This window comes from Diabrotica undecimpunctata, chromosome 2, assembly GCF_040954645.1.
Source record: "Diabrotica undecimpunctata isolate CICGRU chromosome 2, icDiaUnde3, whole genome shotgun sequence".
NCBI lineage: Eukaryota > Metazoa > Arthropoda > Insecta > Coleoptera > Chrysomelidae > Diabrotica > Diabrotica undecimpunctata.
In genome coordinates this window covers 144,820,176-144,839,755 of record NC_092804.1, presented here as the reverse complement: position 1 = coordinate 144,839,755, position 19,580 = coordinate 144,820,176, and the positions used below count along the sequence as shown (strand labels likewise).

Below are 19,580 nucleotides of genomic sequence, written 5' to 3'. Positions count from 1 at the left end.
GCACTATTTTTAACGTTATAGTCATCTTGGGTGATTCTTAGGGGTTAAAGAGTTTAAACTAAAGAAACAACATTCATAAGCGAGGAATGAATCTTTAGTTATCTAAATGAAAAATTAAAACATTTTAAACTATAAATAGTCTTTTTAAGTATTTTTGCATAAAGGGATAGTTTCTAGTGGTTAAAAATTTGAAACCAAAAAAACCATCATTTCACAATTGATGAATGCATTGTTATTGATTTCAATTCATAAATTAAGCATTTTACATCATAAAAAATTATTTTTTAACATTATTTACTTCATAAGCGGTGGTTTCTAGGTGTTGAAAATTTGCATTACAGTACAAATTATCATTGAATCTGTTTATTTTACTTAATTCAAACACTTTGCTGTATATAGCTTTTGCAAAGGAGGGTAAGACAAGCTTAAATCCAAATTTTCAGTTAAATCAGTATGCAGTGCGATAGATTCCTATTTTCTGCGTTATTGGACTATTAGAAGGGATTTAGCCCCAACAAGACTTTGCAGGTTTTTTCAATTAATTGTAGCATGTGTGCAGTCCTTATCATTGATAAAGCATCCTCATATCTCAATCCCATATGACTATTTAGTAAATAAGTCAGTTTTGTATTGATTATAGGTATTCTGAAACATAGTTCTAATGCTCCACACTTGCAGAATTAGTATTGGATATTCTGCTTATTGTTCCATTTTTCCTATTCTACTACAAATTCCAGCAGTTCTAGATTATACAGAACACATGATCATATTGTACTGCTGTAGAAAGAGAATAATTGTGTATTTCTTTCATTTAAAGCTACTATAGTTATTTTAAATTACAATTTTGAAAATTGATTGTGTACATGATATTTAATTTTTTTTTAAGGAACTGAAGGTTGTAGCAAATCATATGTGTTCAGAGGTACAAAAGACCTTAGTGCTAAACAGGTTCAAGAGATGCTGGGCATAGGCAAAGTTGCTTTAGGTCAGCAAGCACCCCAACAGCCAGGACAGCCTTTAAGACCTGGACAAATGCAACCTACTGTTGTTGCACCAGGAAGCAGGTAAATTTTGGTTTTAAAATTTAAAAAACTAGAATGAAAATCAACCCTAAGTACTTTTCATTTTCATACTATGAGGGAACTGTAATAATTTAAAAAGAGGAAAACCCAGTATTAGTACATAGATGAAAGTAATAAGTTTATTTAAGGGGTAAGGCCACTCTATAATTTTCAATAAACCATTTTTTTTTGTTGTTAGCTTAAAAAAATATTTGAACCTTCGGTAGTAAGAGGAAAAACCTGCGACACAAAAATTTCTGCTCGAAGACTACATTCTAATGAATTTTGATTTCTAACTTCTCTCATACATTAAGACATGTTATTAGAAGGAGTTTGTTTTGTGTTGAAATATTTTGAAACTAAAATGTCTTGGTATAACACACCATAATTTTAAAGGCGTTTTTATTCAAACAAGATTTTTCAAAATGGTAAAAAAGTGCAACAATTTTTATTCTGTTTACTTCAAATTTTGACCATATATATTTAAAACCACATTCCGTTTCCAGAGTTTTATCTTTGAATTCAAATATAAATTTTATAATTTTAGTCCAGTCATCAGATTTGATCTCTAAAAACGGGACGGACAAGCTGGATTTTGCTGAGAATGTCAATTTTAAGTCCCCAAAAAAGATGATAAAAGGTTTACCACTCCTACCTCTAGCTTCCTCCTAAAACCGCCGGAAAACTCGATTTACCAAGAATTTGTACTTCATAGAAAAAAATGTTTCAAATATAAAATGTAGCCCAGATAATGTAGAATAAAAATGTTTATTAACACTTTTTCTGTAAAATGAACCGTTCTCTCAGAATCAGCGATTGAAACGCCTGACGATTTTGAATCAATTTCGCGCGCGAAATCAATTTTAAATAAAATTTGTACCAGCTAGATGATAAAAATTCGATATCTTTTGAATAGAGTGTCCTATCAACAAAAATCAAAATGTGTCTTAAAGGTGAAAAGTGCAGCTTTCATATGCAATTTTTGTATTTTCATCATTTGTATATAACTTATATTTGATTTCAATTATAGTTTTATATATTTTGTATTGCTTTTTTACTTGGTACCTACTTCAAGAAACACTTTTTCGATTTGTTGCTGTGATAATATTATTTTTTAGATTTCTACAACCTGTATCCAAATGCGATATGAATCTAACAGACTTAATAGGAGAACAGCAGAAAGATCCTTGGCCTGTTCATCAGGGTAAAAGGTATTTAAGATCTACAGGTGTAGCTTTATCAATTGCCATTGGTTTGTTAGAATGTACATATTCCAATACTGGCGCTCGAGTTATGCTATTTGTTGGAGGACCTTGCTCACAAGGACCTGGTCAGGTAGTTAATGATGATTTAAAACAACCCATTAGGTAAGTATAATCCTAAACTTACTTGATAAAAATATTAATGTGGGTAGTCTATCACAATAAATTACATTTTCGGTATTTATATGCTTTAGTCTGGAATTGGTGACATTTCATTTGCAGCTACGGCAGATATGATCTATGCCGATACAACAAAAGTCATTCTTTAGCTAACTCAAGGTGCATCTTCAAAATGTCTGCTATTTATATTGTTCATACAAAATACAGTTCACACAGTAAAGCCTACACTCCTTGTTTAAAATTGTTTTTCATATTACTAGAATAAAAAATTGTATATAGTTGTACAAAATGCTTTATTTTAGATCACATCACGATATTCAGAAAGATAATGCAAAATATATGAAGAAAGGTATTAAACATTATGATGCGTTAGCAATGAGAGCCGCAACTAATGGTCACTCTGTTGATATTTATTCTTGTGCGTTGGATCAGACAGGCCTAATGGAAATGAAGCAGTGTTGTAATTCTACTGGGGGACATATGGTAATGGGGGATTCATTTAATTCTTCCCTGTTTAAGCAAACTTTTCAACGGGTATTTACCAGAGATCAAAAAAGTGATCTGAAAATGGCATTTAATGGTACTTTAGAAGTGAAGTGTTCCCGAGAATTAAAAGGTAATTAAACAGTCTTTTTGTGATTAAAGTGTCTTTTTTAGATCTGTGGTTTTTGATTACGTAGTAATATGCAATGAAAAGTTAGAAAGAATATTTTTTATTCCTATAAAACAATTATATTCTTATTTAAAACACTAACTAAACTTGTAAACTTTGTCCATACAGTTAAAAATATTTTTTTTTAGTTCAAGGAGGTATTGGCTCATGTGTATCACTTAATGTGAAGAGCCCCTTAGTTTCTGACACAGAAATAGGTATGGGTAATACTGTGCAATGGAAAATGTGCGCTTTAACGCCAAGTACTACTATGTCTTTATTCTTTGAGGTTGTAAATCAACATTCTGCTCCCATACCTCAAGGTGGTAGAGGCTGTATACAATTTATTACACAATACCAGGTAACTCATGGTTTTATAGTTTTCAAATTCAATTCAATTTCAAAACGATTGAAATTACCGCATTTAAAGAAAAATACCAATATTATGTTAAACTAATATTTACTTTATTTTTCATAATCAAAATTACCAAAAAGGTTCGTAAAAAAATATCAAAAAAGAATCAATTTCATTATGTCACAAACACTTCGTCTTTGCTGCGTTTACTATTGCCTTCCATGTTTGTTAATTCTGTGTCACTATTTCCCATTGTCTTAATCCCATTTTCTCCATATCCTCTCTGACTGCATCTTTCCAATTTTTTAACGAAAATTTCCACCAAAGTGAAAGTAAAAGAATAAAAAAAACTTTTGTAACAGAGTAGTATCATTATATGTATAGTAGACTGTTTGGTTTAGAATAATCCTTTGGAATATTATCATATATGTTAAACTGTTAACTAATAATCTACCTACTATGAAAACTATATAATTTTTTAATTAATCGTTAATTTTAGCACTCAAGTGGTCAAAGAAAAATCAGAGTAACAACAGTGGCTCGAAATTGGGCTGACGCAACTGCTAATATACATCATATTAGTGCCGGATTCGATCAAGAAGCTGCTGCTGTAATAATGGCTAGGATGGCTGTTTATAGAGCAGAGTCTGATGATAGTCCAGATGTTCTTCGATGGGTTGACAGAATGCTGATTAGATTGGTAAGACATTATTTAAGTTCACTGTGTATTTTTATATATTTTTAAAGATTTGTGTACTCGAAATCTTGTTTAAGGAATATGAAATCCCAACAAAATACACAAGAAATTTAGAATAAATCTTATTAGTACAATAATAATTCCAGTCATAGTCATAGTCTGGGAATAAACATAAGACCGCCAAAACTTAAACACCATGGATAGTAAATGAAATATTACAACTAATGGACAAGGAAGGTTATGTAAAAATAGAAATGCACATTAGAATAGGTGCAAGGCTGCATAGGGAAAATCCTAATATATACAAAAATAATCAATTTATAACATTAATACATAATAAGATAAAAATAACAATTACACTTTAAATATAGTACATACAGTTATTAAAAATATAAAACATACAAAACAATATCCATAAAAAAAAACAAGAATAAAAAACAACTATCTAAGTATTGGTGCTTTTAATATGGTCCATTAATTTGCTTTTAAACATTTGTACATATGAACAACTTTTAACTGTTTGAGGAAGCTTATTAAAAAGATCAAAACCCTTAAACAACAAAGAGTTTCTTGAAGCTGTCCTTTTTGTTTTTACAATGTGTAAATTGCAATTACCCTGAGTAGGATAATTGTAAATATTACAATTATGTGTAATAAACTTACAAAAGTAAGCAGGAGCCAAGTTATTTAAAACACCATTGTAAGGTAAACGCCACTGCAGCATGCTAAACATTGGTGCTATAGGTGTATATCTGTTGAATCTGTGTAATCTGTGTAATTTTAGTTGAATTTGAAAATTTTTTAGATATTCTTGGAAAAAAGTATAATTTTTTAGAAATCTTTTTTAATATACAACACAATAAATTATCCAATTGAAAACCAAGATAGTTAATAGTTCTGATGATTTCTATTTTATCATTGTCAATTTGAAGATTAATAGTATTTATATCAATATTTGATTATTTGTTACGTTCCAAATTTAAAGTAGAAAGTCCCACCTCTATTTTATCAAAATTTAAATAATTCAGGGCGTGTAAGAGCGGTTGCCTATAATATATTATAAGCAAGGTGGCGAAAATAAAATTAGTAATTTTCAAATAGGGGTAATGTCTGGCAAATTGTGCTGAAGTTAAGGGAACACGTTCTCTTTTTGTGAAGAAACTAATTTAGATCGTTCTTTCTAGAGTTATCTTGGAAGAATTGGAATCATAAAATTGAAATTTTTGAATCTCGGTATTATTCGGTGACCTCCGTGTGTCAAGTTGTCAAGTGTTCGGAAAGACGACGGAAAGAAAGTGATTCCAGGTTTGAGAGTGTTACTGAAAGGTTGGGCTAGATTAAAAACGGCATTTTTGTTTTTTTGCTTTTGCTGCTGTTCCATGTGGGATCTGGACTAGTCCGAACCGTGTGGATATTCAAGGGGATTTGCTGCCTTCGTGGAAGGGTTTTTTTTGGAATATCCACAATTTCGCTAAAAAAAGCGGATCTACAGTACACGTGAATACCGGGAGTCGTATTTAGATCAAGAAATTAGCCTTAATCACGAGTCCAAATAGCCGGCTACGCTTCGGTCCAATTTGGGATATTTCAAACCCCTAATCTGGCTAAGAAGGGTGAGTGTTAGAACATTTCGTTTTTAATTAATTAAAAAGTTGTAGTTATTTTTTTATCCCATCTCTAAAAAGCTATTCACATTTTTATCAGTTTTCATACATTCAAGTTCGGAGACAAGTTTTTTTTTGTATTGCTCCATTATCGCCAAAAGGCAGATAAACAAAGTGTTAAAATCAATATATTTATTTCCAAATAATTATTTTAGACACAGATGGTAATTAATGTTTTCTTGCTTCAGGGTTGGTTGGTTGGTTTGTTTGTTTTTTTCTGCTTCTTCTTCTTCGTATTTTTCCATCTGGCTGTAATTTTCAACTTTTCAACATTGTCACACAAGTCTATGTACATCGGCAATCGTATGGGATTTTGGATTGAAGACACGCTGAACTATAACTGGAATTCCACGCGGTGAAGTATATGAAAATTCGAGGTATGGATCGATAATTAATTTTCAACGGAAGATTTAAGCACCGTCTAATTTGGTTTGCGGAATACAATAATTTTTTTTAAAGATTATTTGCTGTTAGTTTTTATTTTCATATTTACAAATACTTTACAGATTTTTTTTAAAGATAATTTGCGGTTTATTTTATTAATTCAATATTTACACATACCTATTTTAATTTTGTAAACTGCGTCTAAGGGGGGGTTATATATTTGAAATTTATTTTTTTTATATTATTTTCTGCGCACGCACTTGAGCTCACGTGGTGTCCTATTTGCGTTAATTATTTTTTTTGGTTGGTATTGAACCGCACACCCCTTAGCGTCCGGTATTTTTGATACGTCCTACCTTTCATTTTGTTCTGTTAAATAGAAATAACTTATGAATTTTTGTTAGGCAAGCAGAAGCCGCATTTTTATATTATTTTTTTATTAAGCCTATGGTAAAGTTAAATAATATTGTAATATGTATTTATTTTCAACTATCTTGGGAATTTATTTATTAAAATTGACTAAATTCTAATCTGACAATTTCATTTATTTTTTTATTTATTCAGGTTGTATACTGTTACTTAGTATGTTAGTAGTAAACCTATTGGTAAGTTGGTGGTTTATTGAATAGCAACGTAGGGAAGGCTGTGGGCCAATTTACCTGGCGCCCCTGATATAACTTCGGATTTTTTTTGTTTTGTGGACCGCACGACCATCTCCACTGTTTTGTCTAGCCGCGAGCCATTCCCAGACTGTCACCGTATAGTACTTTTCTTTCCGGGTGTACGTCTGATTTATATTTGGTACATTTTGTAATTTTTTTATATAGATTCGGTTTTGTACGCCACATATTTTGGCGCCCAACGTGGGGCCCTTAATTAATTAACCTTTTTTTGTCAACCCCTTGTGTAGATTCCTTTTAATTAGTTAACCTAACGTGTTTGGGCTTTAATTGACTAACTTTGATTTATTTACTTTACCACTGGTTTTGCACTTAGTAGTAGTCTTAGAACTTCGTGTTTAGTGGAAGTGTATGCCAAGAAGTGCTTACTAGTTTTTTTTTTGTGTGACGTGAAGTTGGAAGAAGCCAAAAATGGAACTTAAAAGAAGATACTTTGAAGTGGTGTTGTGGAACTTAGAAGAATTATGGATATATTAGGACTTTGAAATATTTCTATTTCAGTTGGAGTTCAAATTTATTTTTTTGAGAAGTTGGACTTCGAAATTCTACATTGTGGTTTAACTTACTTATGTTAGGGAATGTAAAATCTTTTTTTTTTGAGATTATGTTGTGACTTGTAATTTGTTCTGAAACAATGAAATTTTGAAAATCTTTTGTGAAATTTTATAGATTGAATAAAGCGACTATTACTTTTATTTTGCTTTTGGTTTGCTCCCATTAATAAAGTAAACTGTACCTGTGTGTTAATATTTTTACTTATATCTTGATTTTGTTTGAATATTTGCTCCTTTCGGTTGATACATTTTTTTTTAAATTTTGAACTTTGGCAAGATGGTGCGAAAACTTGTACCCAACTACTTAAGGAAAGAGGAACTGGAATATGAACTCAAAATTCGTGGAGTGTCTACTGGCACTGTTGAGTCTATGAGGTCTAGTCTGTCTGATGCACTTAGTCGTGAGGCAGCAAATGAAAGCTTTAGATATCCTGAGCACCCATTCACCTTTTCACAGGATAAAACTGCAATCGAGACTAAACTTGCGGAGCTGAATACGGCTGTTGGAAAGTTTGCCGGAACTCCTACTTGTGCTGAGTCCTTGAGATTGCGGACACAGATTAACCATGTCTTGGGGAGAATTGATCTTATGGTATTGCCAACAGGTGATGATGCAGACGCAGCCCAGGTTGTTAAGTCAGACTTTCTTGCTGAGATTTTGAAGTTGTCACAGGATTTACATGATAAGCAGCATCCAATCGGATCTGGTTCGGTACCAGTAGCGCTCGATGTGATTTCGGTTTTAAATCAGTCTTTTCAGGCAGGGGTAGGACAAGTTCATGCTTCTTCTCCTGGAGCGATGTCACAAGCTGGTAATAATGTTTTTTCAGGGTCTGTCTCTAGTTTTTCTTCTGGGATGATACTTCCTCATAAATGGGGAATAGAAAAGTTTTCAGGTTCTGCTAGGGGTATGTCTATTTCTGCATTTTTTGAGATGGTGAATGAATTGAGTCTCGCTCGTCATGTACCAGATAGTATACTTTTGGAATCAGGTATAGATTTATTTTCGGATAAAGCCTATCAGTTTTATAAAGATGTTCGTCTACGTGTAGGGAGTTGGGCTGAATTAGTTGAAGAGTTTCGTAGGGAGTACCTGTCAGCTCACCATGGGGAAGCGCTTTTTGAAGAGCTTCGGAGGAGAACTCAGCATTCGTCTGAGACTATTGGAGTTTACTTGGCAATAATGAATAGTTACTTTAATCGCTTGCGTTGTCATGTTCCAGAGGAAGTTAAATTGTCTATAGTTATTAGGAATTTGCATCCGTTCTATCAAGATAGATTACGTGATCCTTTGCCAGCTACCTTGGAGGAACTTCGTGTTCTATGTCGCAGTATGGAGGAAAGACGTGATTGTATTAGGAACTATGTTGAACCGAATAGTAGGAAAATGAATACTTTGGAAAAGGACCTAGCTTATATCAGTGTGGATGCTGAAAGTTTTAGTAGTGTTAGTGAGGGTCCTGTTGCTTCATCCGAATCGGAGTCGGCTAGAGGAAAGTTTAGGACTTTAATCTGTTATCGTTGTAATCAGTCAGGCCATAAGGCAGTAGGGTGTCTAATGAAGAAGGAGGCTGTTCACTGTTTTAAGTGTAAGAAAGAAGGGTTTACAGTCAGAACTTGTCCTTCGTGTAATTCGGGAAACGGAAGGAAGCGCACCTAACTGGTCGAAGAGGTGTTGCCGACGTTGACTCGACCAACCTACGTCCTATTTTAGACTTTATTTTACATCATTCCGAAGGAGATGAACGTCCATATTTGAAAGTTAAAGTCTTAGGAAAGGAAATTTTGGGATTATTGGATTCTGGTGCTTCAAAGACCATTGTAGGAAGAACTGGTTGGAAATTTTTACAAAACTTGGGTTTAGAGTTGGATACTTCGAAGAAGACCGTTTGTAGAGTGGCGAATGGTCAGATGTGTGAATCGTTGGGGGAATGTTTAGTACCTTTCATGGTTAGGGATCGCTTGCGTGTCTTGCCAGTATTAGTTATTTTGGACGTACCGCACATTCTGATTTTAGGATCTGATTTTTGGCGTGTTATGGGTATCGTTCCAGATTTGAGGCATAACGAATGGTATTTTTCGGACGCTCCAGCAATGGTAGGTTCAGTGGATCATCTCCGAGGTCAAACTATTTTGACCGATGCAGAGAAGTCGCAATTGGATGAAGTTATTAATAGAAGTCGTGAACTAATGGGCACTTCTCTTGGTTGTACTGATGTCACTGAGCATGTGATTGTTTGTAAATCTGCACCCATAAAACAACGTTACTATCCTGTATCCCCAGTAATCCAAAGCCATATTGATAAAGAGCTAGAAGATATGTTGGCGAAAGGAGTAGTGGAGCGATCGAATAGTGCTTGGTCGTCCCCGATTCTCTTGGTGAAAAAAAAGGTTCCAGAAGGTGAAGAACCAAAATGGAGGTTCTGCGTAGACTATCGAAAGCTTAATGCCGTAACAGAGAGGGATGGCTACCCATTACCGTACATCTCTAATATTTTAAATAAATTGAAGAACGCGCATTATCTTTCCACCATAGACATTAAGTCGGCGTATTGGCAGGTACCTGTTGCTAAGGCTTCCAGGCCTTATACTGCTTTTACGGTTCCTGGTCGAGGTCTTTTTCAGTTTTGCAGAATGCCTTTTGGATTACATAATGCCCCGGCTACATGGCAGAGGTTGATAGATCGTGTCCTCGGTCCGGAGTTGGAACCCTATGTTTTTACTTACTTGGATGACGTGGTCATCGTGACAAAGTCTATTGAAGAACATGTAAGGATCTTAGAGGAAGTCTTTAGACGCTTGAGAGAAGCTAAGTTAACCGTTAGCTGGGATAAATGTCAATTTTGTAGACCGGAACTAAAGTATTTGGGTCATGTGGTTGATAGGAATGGACTACATGTTGATGGTGATAAGGTCAAGGCTATGCTACGTATCCCAACACCCACATCCGTCAAGGAAGTTCGTAGCATCATAGGCACATTTTCCTGGTATCGAAGATTTATTCCTTCCTTTGCGACACTACTAGCTCCAATTACAGCGATATTGAAGAAAGGAAGAAAATTCAATTGGACCCCGAGTTGTGAAGAATCTTTTCAGAAAATAAAAGAATGTCTAGTTTCTGCTCCGATACTTAATTGTCCTGACTACAATTTGCCTTTTGTTGTCCAATGTGATGCCTCAGGATATGGAGTGGGCGCCGTGTTATTGCAGCCAGGCCCGGATGGTGACGAAGTAATTAGTTTCCTGAGCAGATCACTAACGCGTCAAGAAAGGAATTTTTCCACGACGGAACGGGAATGTTTAGCTGTGTTATGGGCAGTCGAAAAACTGCGTCCTTATTTGGAGGGTGTTCCGTTTACGGTCGTGACTGATCACGCATCCCTCGTATGGCTTCAAAATTTGAAGGATCCTACTGGAAGATTAGCTCGATGGGCGGTAAGATTGCAACAATATGACTTTAAGATTGTGCATCGGAAAGGAAAAGAACATGTTGTCCCCGATTTGTTATCTCGGTCAGTTCCCGTGCTTGATATGGTTGAAGAGGTTGTACCGCTTCCTAGTGGTGATAGTTGGTATGATAAACTTTGTAGAAAAATCGAGTCTAATCCCTTGAAGTATCCTCAGTGGAGAATGTCTGGTGGCAAACTTTATAAATACATCCGTCCCAGTCATGGATTTTTGGTCGAGGAAGCGGACAATTGGAAGGAAGTCGTTCCTAAGGGTCAACGATTGGAAGTGCTGAAGTTGTGTCATGATAGTCCTTTAGCAGGTCATATGGGGATCCTGAAAACTTATAAGCGTATTAACGAGAAGTATTTTTGGCCGAAACTGCGGAGTGATGTGTCTCGTTACGTTGGACGTTGCTCACTGTGTGCCATGCATAAGGTGGAACAAGGTAAGCCCAAAGGCTTTATGACTCCTCAACCTAAAGCTACTCAACCATGGGAGATAGTAGCAACCGATCTTATGGGACCTTTCCCAAGATCAACTCAAGGCTATAAGTTTATCTTAGTGGTAATGGATGTGTTTAGTAAATTTTCTTTGGTATTTCCGTTGCGATCCTCAAAAGCCGTGCATGTCGTTAAGAAAATAGAAGAAGAAGTTTTCCTCGTATTTGGAGTTCCACGTCTGTTACTATGTGATAATGGTGTCCAGTATACTTCGGGTATTTTCAAGAAAATGATGGAAACCTATGGTGTCTCAGTTCGTTATAATGCGTTGTATCATCCACAGTGCAATCCATCTGAACGCTATAACCGAACCCTTAAAACAATGATGGCAACTTATATAGCTGACAACCATAAGAAGTGGGATGAAAATTTGGCCAAACTAGCATGTGCTACGCGCACTGCATACCACGAGTCGACTGGTCAAGATCCCTACTTCATAAATTTCGGTCGGAAGATGGTAGTGGATGGACGAGATTTTTCCCGAAAGGACAAACTCGGAGACCCGGAGGACGAAGTAGCTAAAATGGGATATAATCGATCGCGTGGACTCCAGGAATTATTTGTTGATGTTAGAAAACGTTTAGATAAAGCTTCGGCTAAGTGTGAGAAGACCTATAATCTACGGAGACGTCCAGAGGAATTTCAGCCCCATCAGTCAGTATGGCGGAGAAATTTTGTGTTGTCAGATGCCGCTAAATATTTCACGAAAAAGTTAGCTCCTAGATGGATAGGACCCTACTTCGTGAAGAAGAAAGTTTCCCCCTGGACATATAGTTTAGAGGATGAAAATGGCAAGGATCAAGGTATTTGGAATATTAAGGATTTAAGGATTAGTAACCCGACTGGTGATCCCGATAGGATTTAGGTCGGAGTAGAACGGACTAGCAAAGTTTTGTCTAGTCTAAGTAAATTCTTCTGAAATTGGTTGTATTTATTTTTTTTTGTTGTGTCCGTGAAGGATGACTGAGTGTTGGCTATGATCGGTTCTTAGGATGTATTTGGATGGTCAACCGATTCGTTTTTTTTTTGTGTTAGGTAGCCAATACGAAGTCGTAGGGTTGCGGTAGCCTTAATTTCTTTTGATTTATGGAATTGAATGTCACTTAGGTTTGGTCAGAAATATGTTGTCTTCGATGATATGGCGTTGGGATTTGTTTTGATGTTAGTAAGCCATTCTATTTAATTGGGATTTTTTCGAAGCCACATAATTATGTTTTGGTGAATCTTGTTGGATAATAGCTTAGTTTTGGATGATTCACTAAATTTCGTTGTATACGGATTTAAATTCTGAAAGACCTATCTCATTTTTATTTTAATGAACAATTGGAATTACACTACTGTTTCGGTAGATGTTTCTCGCAGTATCAGTAAGAGTCGAGTGGTGGAGAGTTTCTTATGGACTCATGTTATGCGAGGTATAGTGAAGTACTAGCGATGCCCCAGAGCTGGGAGGTCGCGAATAAGGGCAACATCCAGTAACCGACCAAATCAGTGTTGTCAGATTGACGTTGGAATTTGAAACTATTCTACTTGATCTCATACGATGAGAGATGACTGTTGTGTGGAAGTGGAGTAAGTGTTGTAAGTAAGTTGTTGCTTTGTGCGTGTGGTTTGAGGTTGGTATGTCTTTCGTTGTCCAAGTACTTGCGCATGGTGAAGACGGTGTGGATGATGATTGTGTGGATTGTGTGGACTTCGCTCAGAGTTTAGGTAGTGTGTCGCTAGCGCGAGGGAAAATTTTCTTCGTCTAGTTTTTCCTCGTAAATTTTCCTCTGGGAAAGGGAGGTGTTGTTACGTTCCAAATTTAAAGTAGAAAGTCCCACCTCTATTTTATCAAAATTTAAATAATTCAGGGCGTGTAAGAGCGGTTGCCTATAATATATTATAAGCAAGGTGGCGAAAATAAAATTAGTAATTTTCAAATAGGGGTAATGTCTGGCAAATTGTGCTGAAGTTAAGGGAACACGTTCTCTTTTTGTGAAGAAACTAATTTAGATCGTTCTTTCTAGAGTTATCTTGGAAGAATTGGAATCATAAAATTGAAATTTTTGAATCTCGGTATTATTCGGTGACCTCCGTGTGTCAAGTTGTCAAGTGTTCGGAAAGACGACGGAAAGAAAGTGATTCCAGGTTTGAGAGTGTTACTGAAAGGTTGGGCTAGATTAAAAACGGCATTTTTGTTTTTTTGCTTTTGCTGCTGTTCCATGTGGGATCTGGACTAGTCCGAACCGTGTGGATATTCAAGGGGATTTGCTGCCTTCGTGGAAGGGTTTTTTTTGGAATATCCACAATTTCGCTAAAAAAAGCGGATCTACAGTACACGTGAATACCGGGAGTCGTATTTAGATCAAGAAATTAGCCTTAATCACGAGTCCAAATAGCCGGCTACGCTTCGGTCCAATTTGGGATATTTCAAACCCCTAATCTGGCTAAGAAGGGTGAGTGTTAGAACATTTCGTTTTTAATTAATTAAAAAGTTGTAGTTATTTTTTTATCCCATCTCTAAAAAGCTATTCACATTTTTATCAGTTTTCATACATTCAAGTTCGGAGACAAGTTTTTTTTTGTATTGCTCCATTATCGCCAAAAGGCAGATAAACAAAGTGTTAAAATCAATATATTTATTTCCAAATAATTATTTTAGACACAGATGGTAATTAATGTTTTCTTGCTTCAGGGTTGGTTGGTTGGTTTGTTTGTTTTTTTCTGCTTCTTCTTCTTCGTATTTTTCCATCTGGCTGTAATTTTCAACTTTTCAACATTGTCACACAAGTCTATGTACATCGGCAATCGTATGGGATTTTGGATTGAAGACACGCTGAACTATAACTGGAATTCCACGCGGTGAAGTATATGAAAATTCGAGGTATGGATCGATAATTAATTTTCAACGGAAGATTTAAGCACCGTCTAATTTGGTTTGCGGAATACAATAATTTTTTTTAAAGATTATTTGCTGTTAGTTTTTATTTTCATATTTACAAATACTTTACAGATTTTTTTTAAAGATAATTTGCGGTTTATTTTATTAATTCAATATTTACACATACCTATTTTAATTTTGTAAACTGCGTCTAAGGGGGGGTTATATATTTGAAATTTATTTTTTTTATATTATTTTCTGCGCACGCACTTGAGCTCACGTGGTGTCCTATTTGCGTTAATTATTTTTTTTGGTTGGTATTGAACCGCACACCCCTTAGCGTCCGGTATTTTTGATACGTCCTACCTTTCATTTTGTTCTGTTAAATAGAAATAACTTATGAATTTTTGTTAGGCAAGCAGAAGCCGCATTTTTATATTATTTTTTTATTAAGCCTATGGTAAAGTTAAATAATATTGTAATATGTATTTATTTTCAACTATCTTGGGAATTTATTTATTAAAATTGACTAAATTCTAATCTGACAATTTCATTTATTTTTTTATTTATTCAGGTTGTATACTGTTACTTAGTATGTTAGTAGTAAACCTATTGGTAAGTTGGTGGTTTATTGAATAGCAACGTAGGGAAGGCTGTGGGCCAATTTACCTGGCGCCCCTGATATAACTTCGGATTTTTTTTGTTTTGTGGACCGCACGACCATCTCCACTGTTTTGTCTAGCCGCGAGCCATTCCCAGACTGTCACCGTATAGTACTTTTCTTTCCGGGTGTACGTCTGATTTATATTTGGTACATTTTGTAATTTTTTTATATAGATTCGGTTTTGTACGCCACATATTTATATTTAGTTGTTATTATCACAAACTTCGTCTTTAAAACATTTAACTTTAGTTTATTGATCTTTAAATATTTATTAACAGACTGCAATGCTGAATTCATTCTAGATACAGCATTTTCTAAGTTTAATCAAAACATGCAACTAGGGTGTCATTTGCATACAAATTAAAGAAATCAAATTTAATAAAACAGGTTAATATCGTTTAAATACAATATGAACAAAATGTGCCCTAAGACACTACCTTGAGGTACTCCTAATATTAACACTAATTTCAGAACAAGTAAAGTAATATCATCAATCCTCACTTGTTGCTTTCTATGCTATAAATAATCTTTAAACCATTGAAAAACATTTCCTCCAACACCATTGCCTTCTACTGTAGTATTGATATTACAATCAATAGTTTCAAAAGTTTTTTTTAAATCAAGGAATACCACCTTTCGATAATTATCATTGTCCAATTCAGACCTGAATTTACAAAGTGAAAGTTGCAGTGCAGTCTCGCAGGAATACTTTTTACGAAAACCAAGACTGATTATTCATTAAGATTTTATTTTTATCAACCTGATCCATGACTTAATCATATACTACTAACTCTAATAATTTCTCAATGGGCGTAAGTATATTAAGAGGTCTAAATCCATCCGCCTTAATAGTATTATTATCTTTTGGTATTGGAGCAATTGTAATGATTTTTGATAAATCTGGAATTTTGGATGATCTAAGAGAAGTATTTATAAAATTTAAGATAATGTGACAAGTTACAAAAAACTCTTTTAACATTTTGGAGTCTAATATTTCATTAATGTTACTTATTATCTAACGACTTAACCATAACTGTCAAGTCACTTAGTGATAGTAACCTAAATTCATGAAAACTGGGATACAAACTTTTTATCATAAGTCCATAATTCTTCAGAGTCTCAGTCAGTTTACTACTTTCTTTGTAAATTTTAACTAGATATCATCAAACTAGAAAGTTTACAGTTCACATACATAATCATAAGTTGAAGATTTGTTTTGAAATAGTGACGATAACTGTACCTAAAAAGTATATAAATTGTAACATTGTGACATACCACCTTAAGAAGGATTACTGTAAATAGACAAGCAAATATGTTGGTAGGAAAGTCGGATCGGAGGAGTGAGATCAATATGAGCTACTTCTTATTTAATACGCATCGCCAGCATTTTCCTGGAAGGATTTTCTACCGAGAAGTTGCTTGGAGAAAATGGACTCAGTTTTTTTATTTTTTTCCTCGAAAATTCAGGCTACATATGTGTGAATTAAGATTTTCAAGCAGGAAAGTTTTGGTGGTTTCCGGTGGACGAATACTCTGACTTTTGCAAGAAAGTTGGTTGGTTCACTGTATACTACAGTGATGTGTACTGGCTTAGCTTCGGGACAGTTTTTTCACATGGAAAAATACACTATTACATAACTAGATAATATGCAATTCTTTAAAGTTTTTTATATAATAAAAAGCATTGAGTGAATAATGATTTAAATTTTTAAGCAAATGGATATCTCTAAAATGTTTATAGATGAACGTTATTTTTAAGGTACACAAAACAGTTGATGTTTAATTTATACGATTAATTTTTAGTGGTGCAAATTATAAAATATTTTAGTAGCTCACTTTTTGTTTATTTTTAGTGTCAAAAATTCGGAGAATACAATAAGGACGACCCCAATTCATTCAGACTTGGACAAAACTTCAGTCTCTATCCACAGTTCATGTATCACTTAAGAAGATCTCAATTTCTTCAAGTATTCAATAATTCTCCGGACGAGACTTCATTCTACAGACACATGTTGATGAGGGAAGATCTTACCCAATCTTTGATAATGATTCAACCTATTTTGTATAGCTATAGTTTCAACGGTCCACCAGAGCCTGTATTACTAGATACTAGCTCCATTCAGCCTGACAGAATATTACTTATGGATACTTTCTTCCAAATATTAATTTTCCATGGAGAGGTAAGACACTTTTGGCAAGTAATAAAATTTGAGATACTGTTCGGTAGTTATATTCTTTTGACATTTTAATTTTATTTACTATATTTAATGGAAATTAACCACAATTTCCACTTTGGAAATCGAAACCTCAAAGATCAGTATTTTCAACTGAAATTGTGGTTAAATCCCTTAAAGATAGTAAATAATTTGAGATGCTGTTCTAATAACTGAGTATATTTTTAAATTAATATGTTTTGTAGACTATCGCCCAATGGCGTAGTTTAAAATATCAAGACATGCCAGAATATGAAAACTTTAGACAGCTACTACAGGCTCCAGTAGATGATGCACAGGAAATTTTGCAAACGAGGTTCCCAATGCCGAGATATATCGATACCGAACAAGGCGGATCTCAAGCCAGATTTTTGTTGTCTAAAGTAAATCCAAGTCAAACTCATAACAACATGTATTCGTATGGAGGTGTAAGTAACATGGTTTATTATTTTTATTAGTTATTACTTTTAAGATATTCCTTCTTTATTTCTTGTGGTAAAAATATAATGCAGCGACGAGGTTCGACAGTGCAGTGACGACTGTCTCCTTATAACGCAGCGTCGAAAAAAGATTTAAAATTTAATGTGCTCAAACAAATTAAACCCCTTAATCTGAAAACTCATCAATCGTTTTTTTTTATATTAACCCCACTTTTAGTTTTAACTGCACTAAATGTTTAAATAATATACAATAACTAATACGACTGACAATTCAAGTATTATGACTTGCAGGGATGCATCTAGTGATGTACAGCTTTCAATATTTACTATATTTAACACATATACACATTTAGTATTACCACTTTGACTCCCAGGGCCTATTTCAAAAAAATTATCCACTCAGCCCGAGATATTATTCTAAAGATATTCAGGCTGTGTTCAGATTCGATACACACGGTTCACAAGGCAAGAAAATACCGATTACAAGCAAGCAACTATTTTGGGGTAACATTATGTATCTTAAAAAAACAATTTGAACACATAAACTTTTTCTCAAGACAACCTGTACACCTGGTATTACACTGCTTAGAATTCTTGGTTGCATCGAGCTCTTCCGTACCTCTCAGAAAAGTAGCTGTAGCATACAACACAACGCCCTCGTTTGTCGTATTCTTCGAGTCTATGTGACATCTCTCGTACTGTTGCGTGTTCATGTTTTAGGCACATTTCTGCAACAAGTTTTTCCCTGAACGTCGTTATGTCCATTTTAGTGTTAAAAGTTGCATTAAAAAGGATTAGTGCGTTTACAACAGCGGTACTGGTAAGGATTTCAATACCTACTTTACGATACCTTTTGATTGATTTGCGGACAGGTTTACTGTAAGCTAATCTCTGATCCGAAACATCGATATAAAACTTAACGGAATTATATTTCACTATTGTATTTGGTTTCATTTTGGTACCTGTCCGTGTCTGTACCGTAATCATTTCTGGACCAGATTTGGTTGTTAAAAAACAAACTTCTCGTTTGTCAACCCATTTACCAACAATAACTTTTGTGTTGCTTTCAAGAGTTATCATGTCCCCTCTTCATAGTTTTTTTATCATAGTCTTCATTAAATTATATAAAGATGTATCTTTAAGAAAATTAATTAAGTCTTTGATGTTTAAATGTTCACCTAATACTGTTTTTAAATTGTTGGAAATATTGTTATTTTGTCTGTTGACTGTATATTTTCTACATTCTGTTAGGAGGTGTTTAACAGTAATGTTGATTTGACAGTATTCACACACTGGAATGTCTTCCTTATTCATTAGGTACTTATGTGTAATGTTGGTATGACCTAATCGAAGTCGAGAGATTTTGACTTGATCAGCTCTTTTTAAGTTCATTAGGCGCCACGGACTCACTGTCGATTTAATTTCTTTTAGTTTAGATTCCGATAAATTCCACTCATTTTGCCACGCACTGATCACTTTTTCTTTGACGAACTGTTTTATATCACTGGAAATAGTCTTTGACACTATTGTAGCATGATCGTTTTTGTAAGCTTCCCTTGCTTGGAGGTCTGCTTTTTCATTACCTTGTATTCCCATGTGAGATGGAACCCATATAAATTTGACTTCGGAACCAGTTTCTTGTAAGGCTGCAAGTTCTTTCTTGATAAGTAAGGCTATAGGGTTCTTAGTGAATAGTTGATTAATTGTTGTTAACGAGTTTAGAGAATCTGAGATAATGACAGAGGAAGACTGTTTTGTACTTTTGATATGAATGAGGGCTTGTAATATTGCATATAACTGCTGAGTATATAGAGGTGGCCGACCTTAATTTAAATTGGAAGGATGCATGTGGAGTGACAAATGCTGCTCCTACGTCGTTTGCAGATTTGGAGGCATCTGTATAAATGCAAAAACTTTCCCCGCAAGTCTCGAGTTCTTTTAAAAATGACTGTCTGATTACATTTGGTGATGTCTCTGATTTGTGATATTGGAGTAGTGTCGTATTGATCTCGGGAATCATG

General features: G+C 34.6%; 1 protein-coding gene and 1 long non-coding RNA gene across 2 annotated transcripts in view; one reads left to right on the top strand and one right to left on the bottom strand.

Moving 5' to 3' along the window:
* Window positions 1–19,580, bottom strand: part of LOC140434997 (uncharacterized) — a 244,720-nt gene that overhangs the window by 97,677 nt on the left and 127,463 nt on the right. The window lies entirely within an intron of this gene.
* Window positions 1–19,580, top strand: part of Sec23 (transport protein Sec23) — a 29,151-nt gene that overhangs the window by 3,785 nt on the left and 5,786 nt on the right. Inside the window, exons 4-10 of the mRNA XM_072523643.1 lie at window positions 887–1,064; window positions 2,180–2,428; window positions 2,746–3,059; window positions 3,245–3,456; window positions 3,950–4,150; window positions 16,760–17,086; window positions 17,326–17,547. Of these exons, the coding sequence (XP_072379744.1) occupies window positions 887–1,064; window positions 2,180–2,428; window positions 2,746–3,059; window positions 3,245–3,456; window positions 3,950–4,150; window positions 16,760–17,086; window positions 17,326–17,547 (1,703 nt within the window). The remainder of the gene's footprint in view (window positions 1–886; window positions 1,065–2,179; window positions 2,429–2,745; window positions 3,060–3,244; window positions 3,457–3,949; window positions 4,151–16,759; window positions 17,087–17,325; window positions 17,548–19,580) is intronic.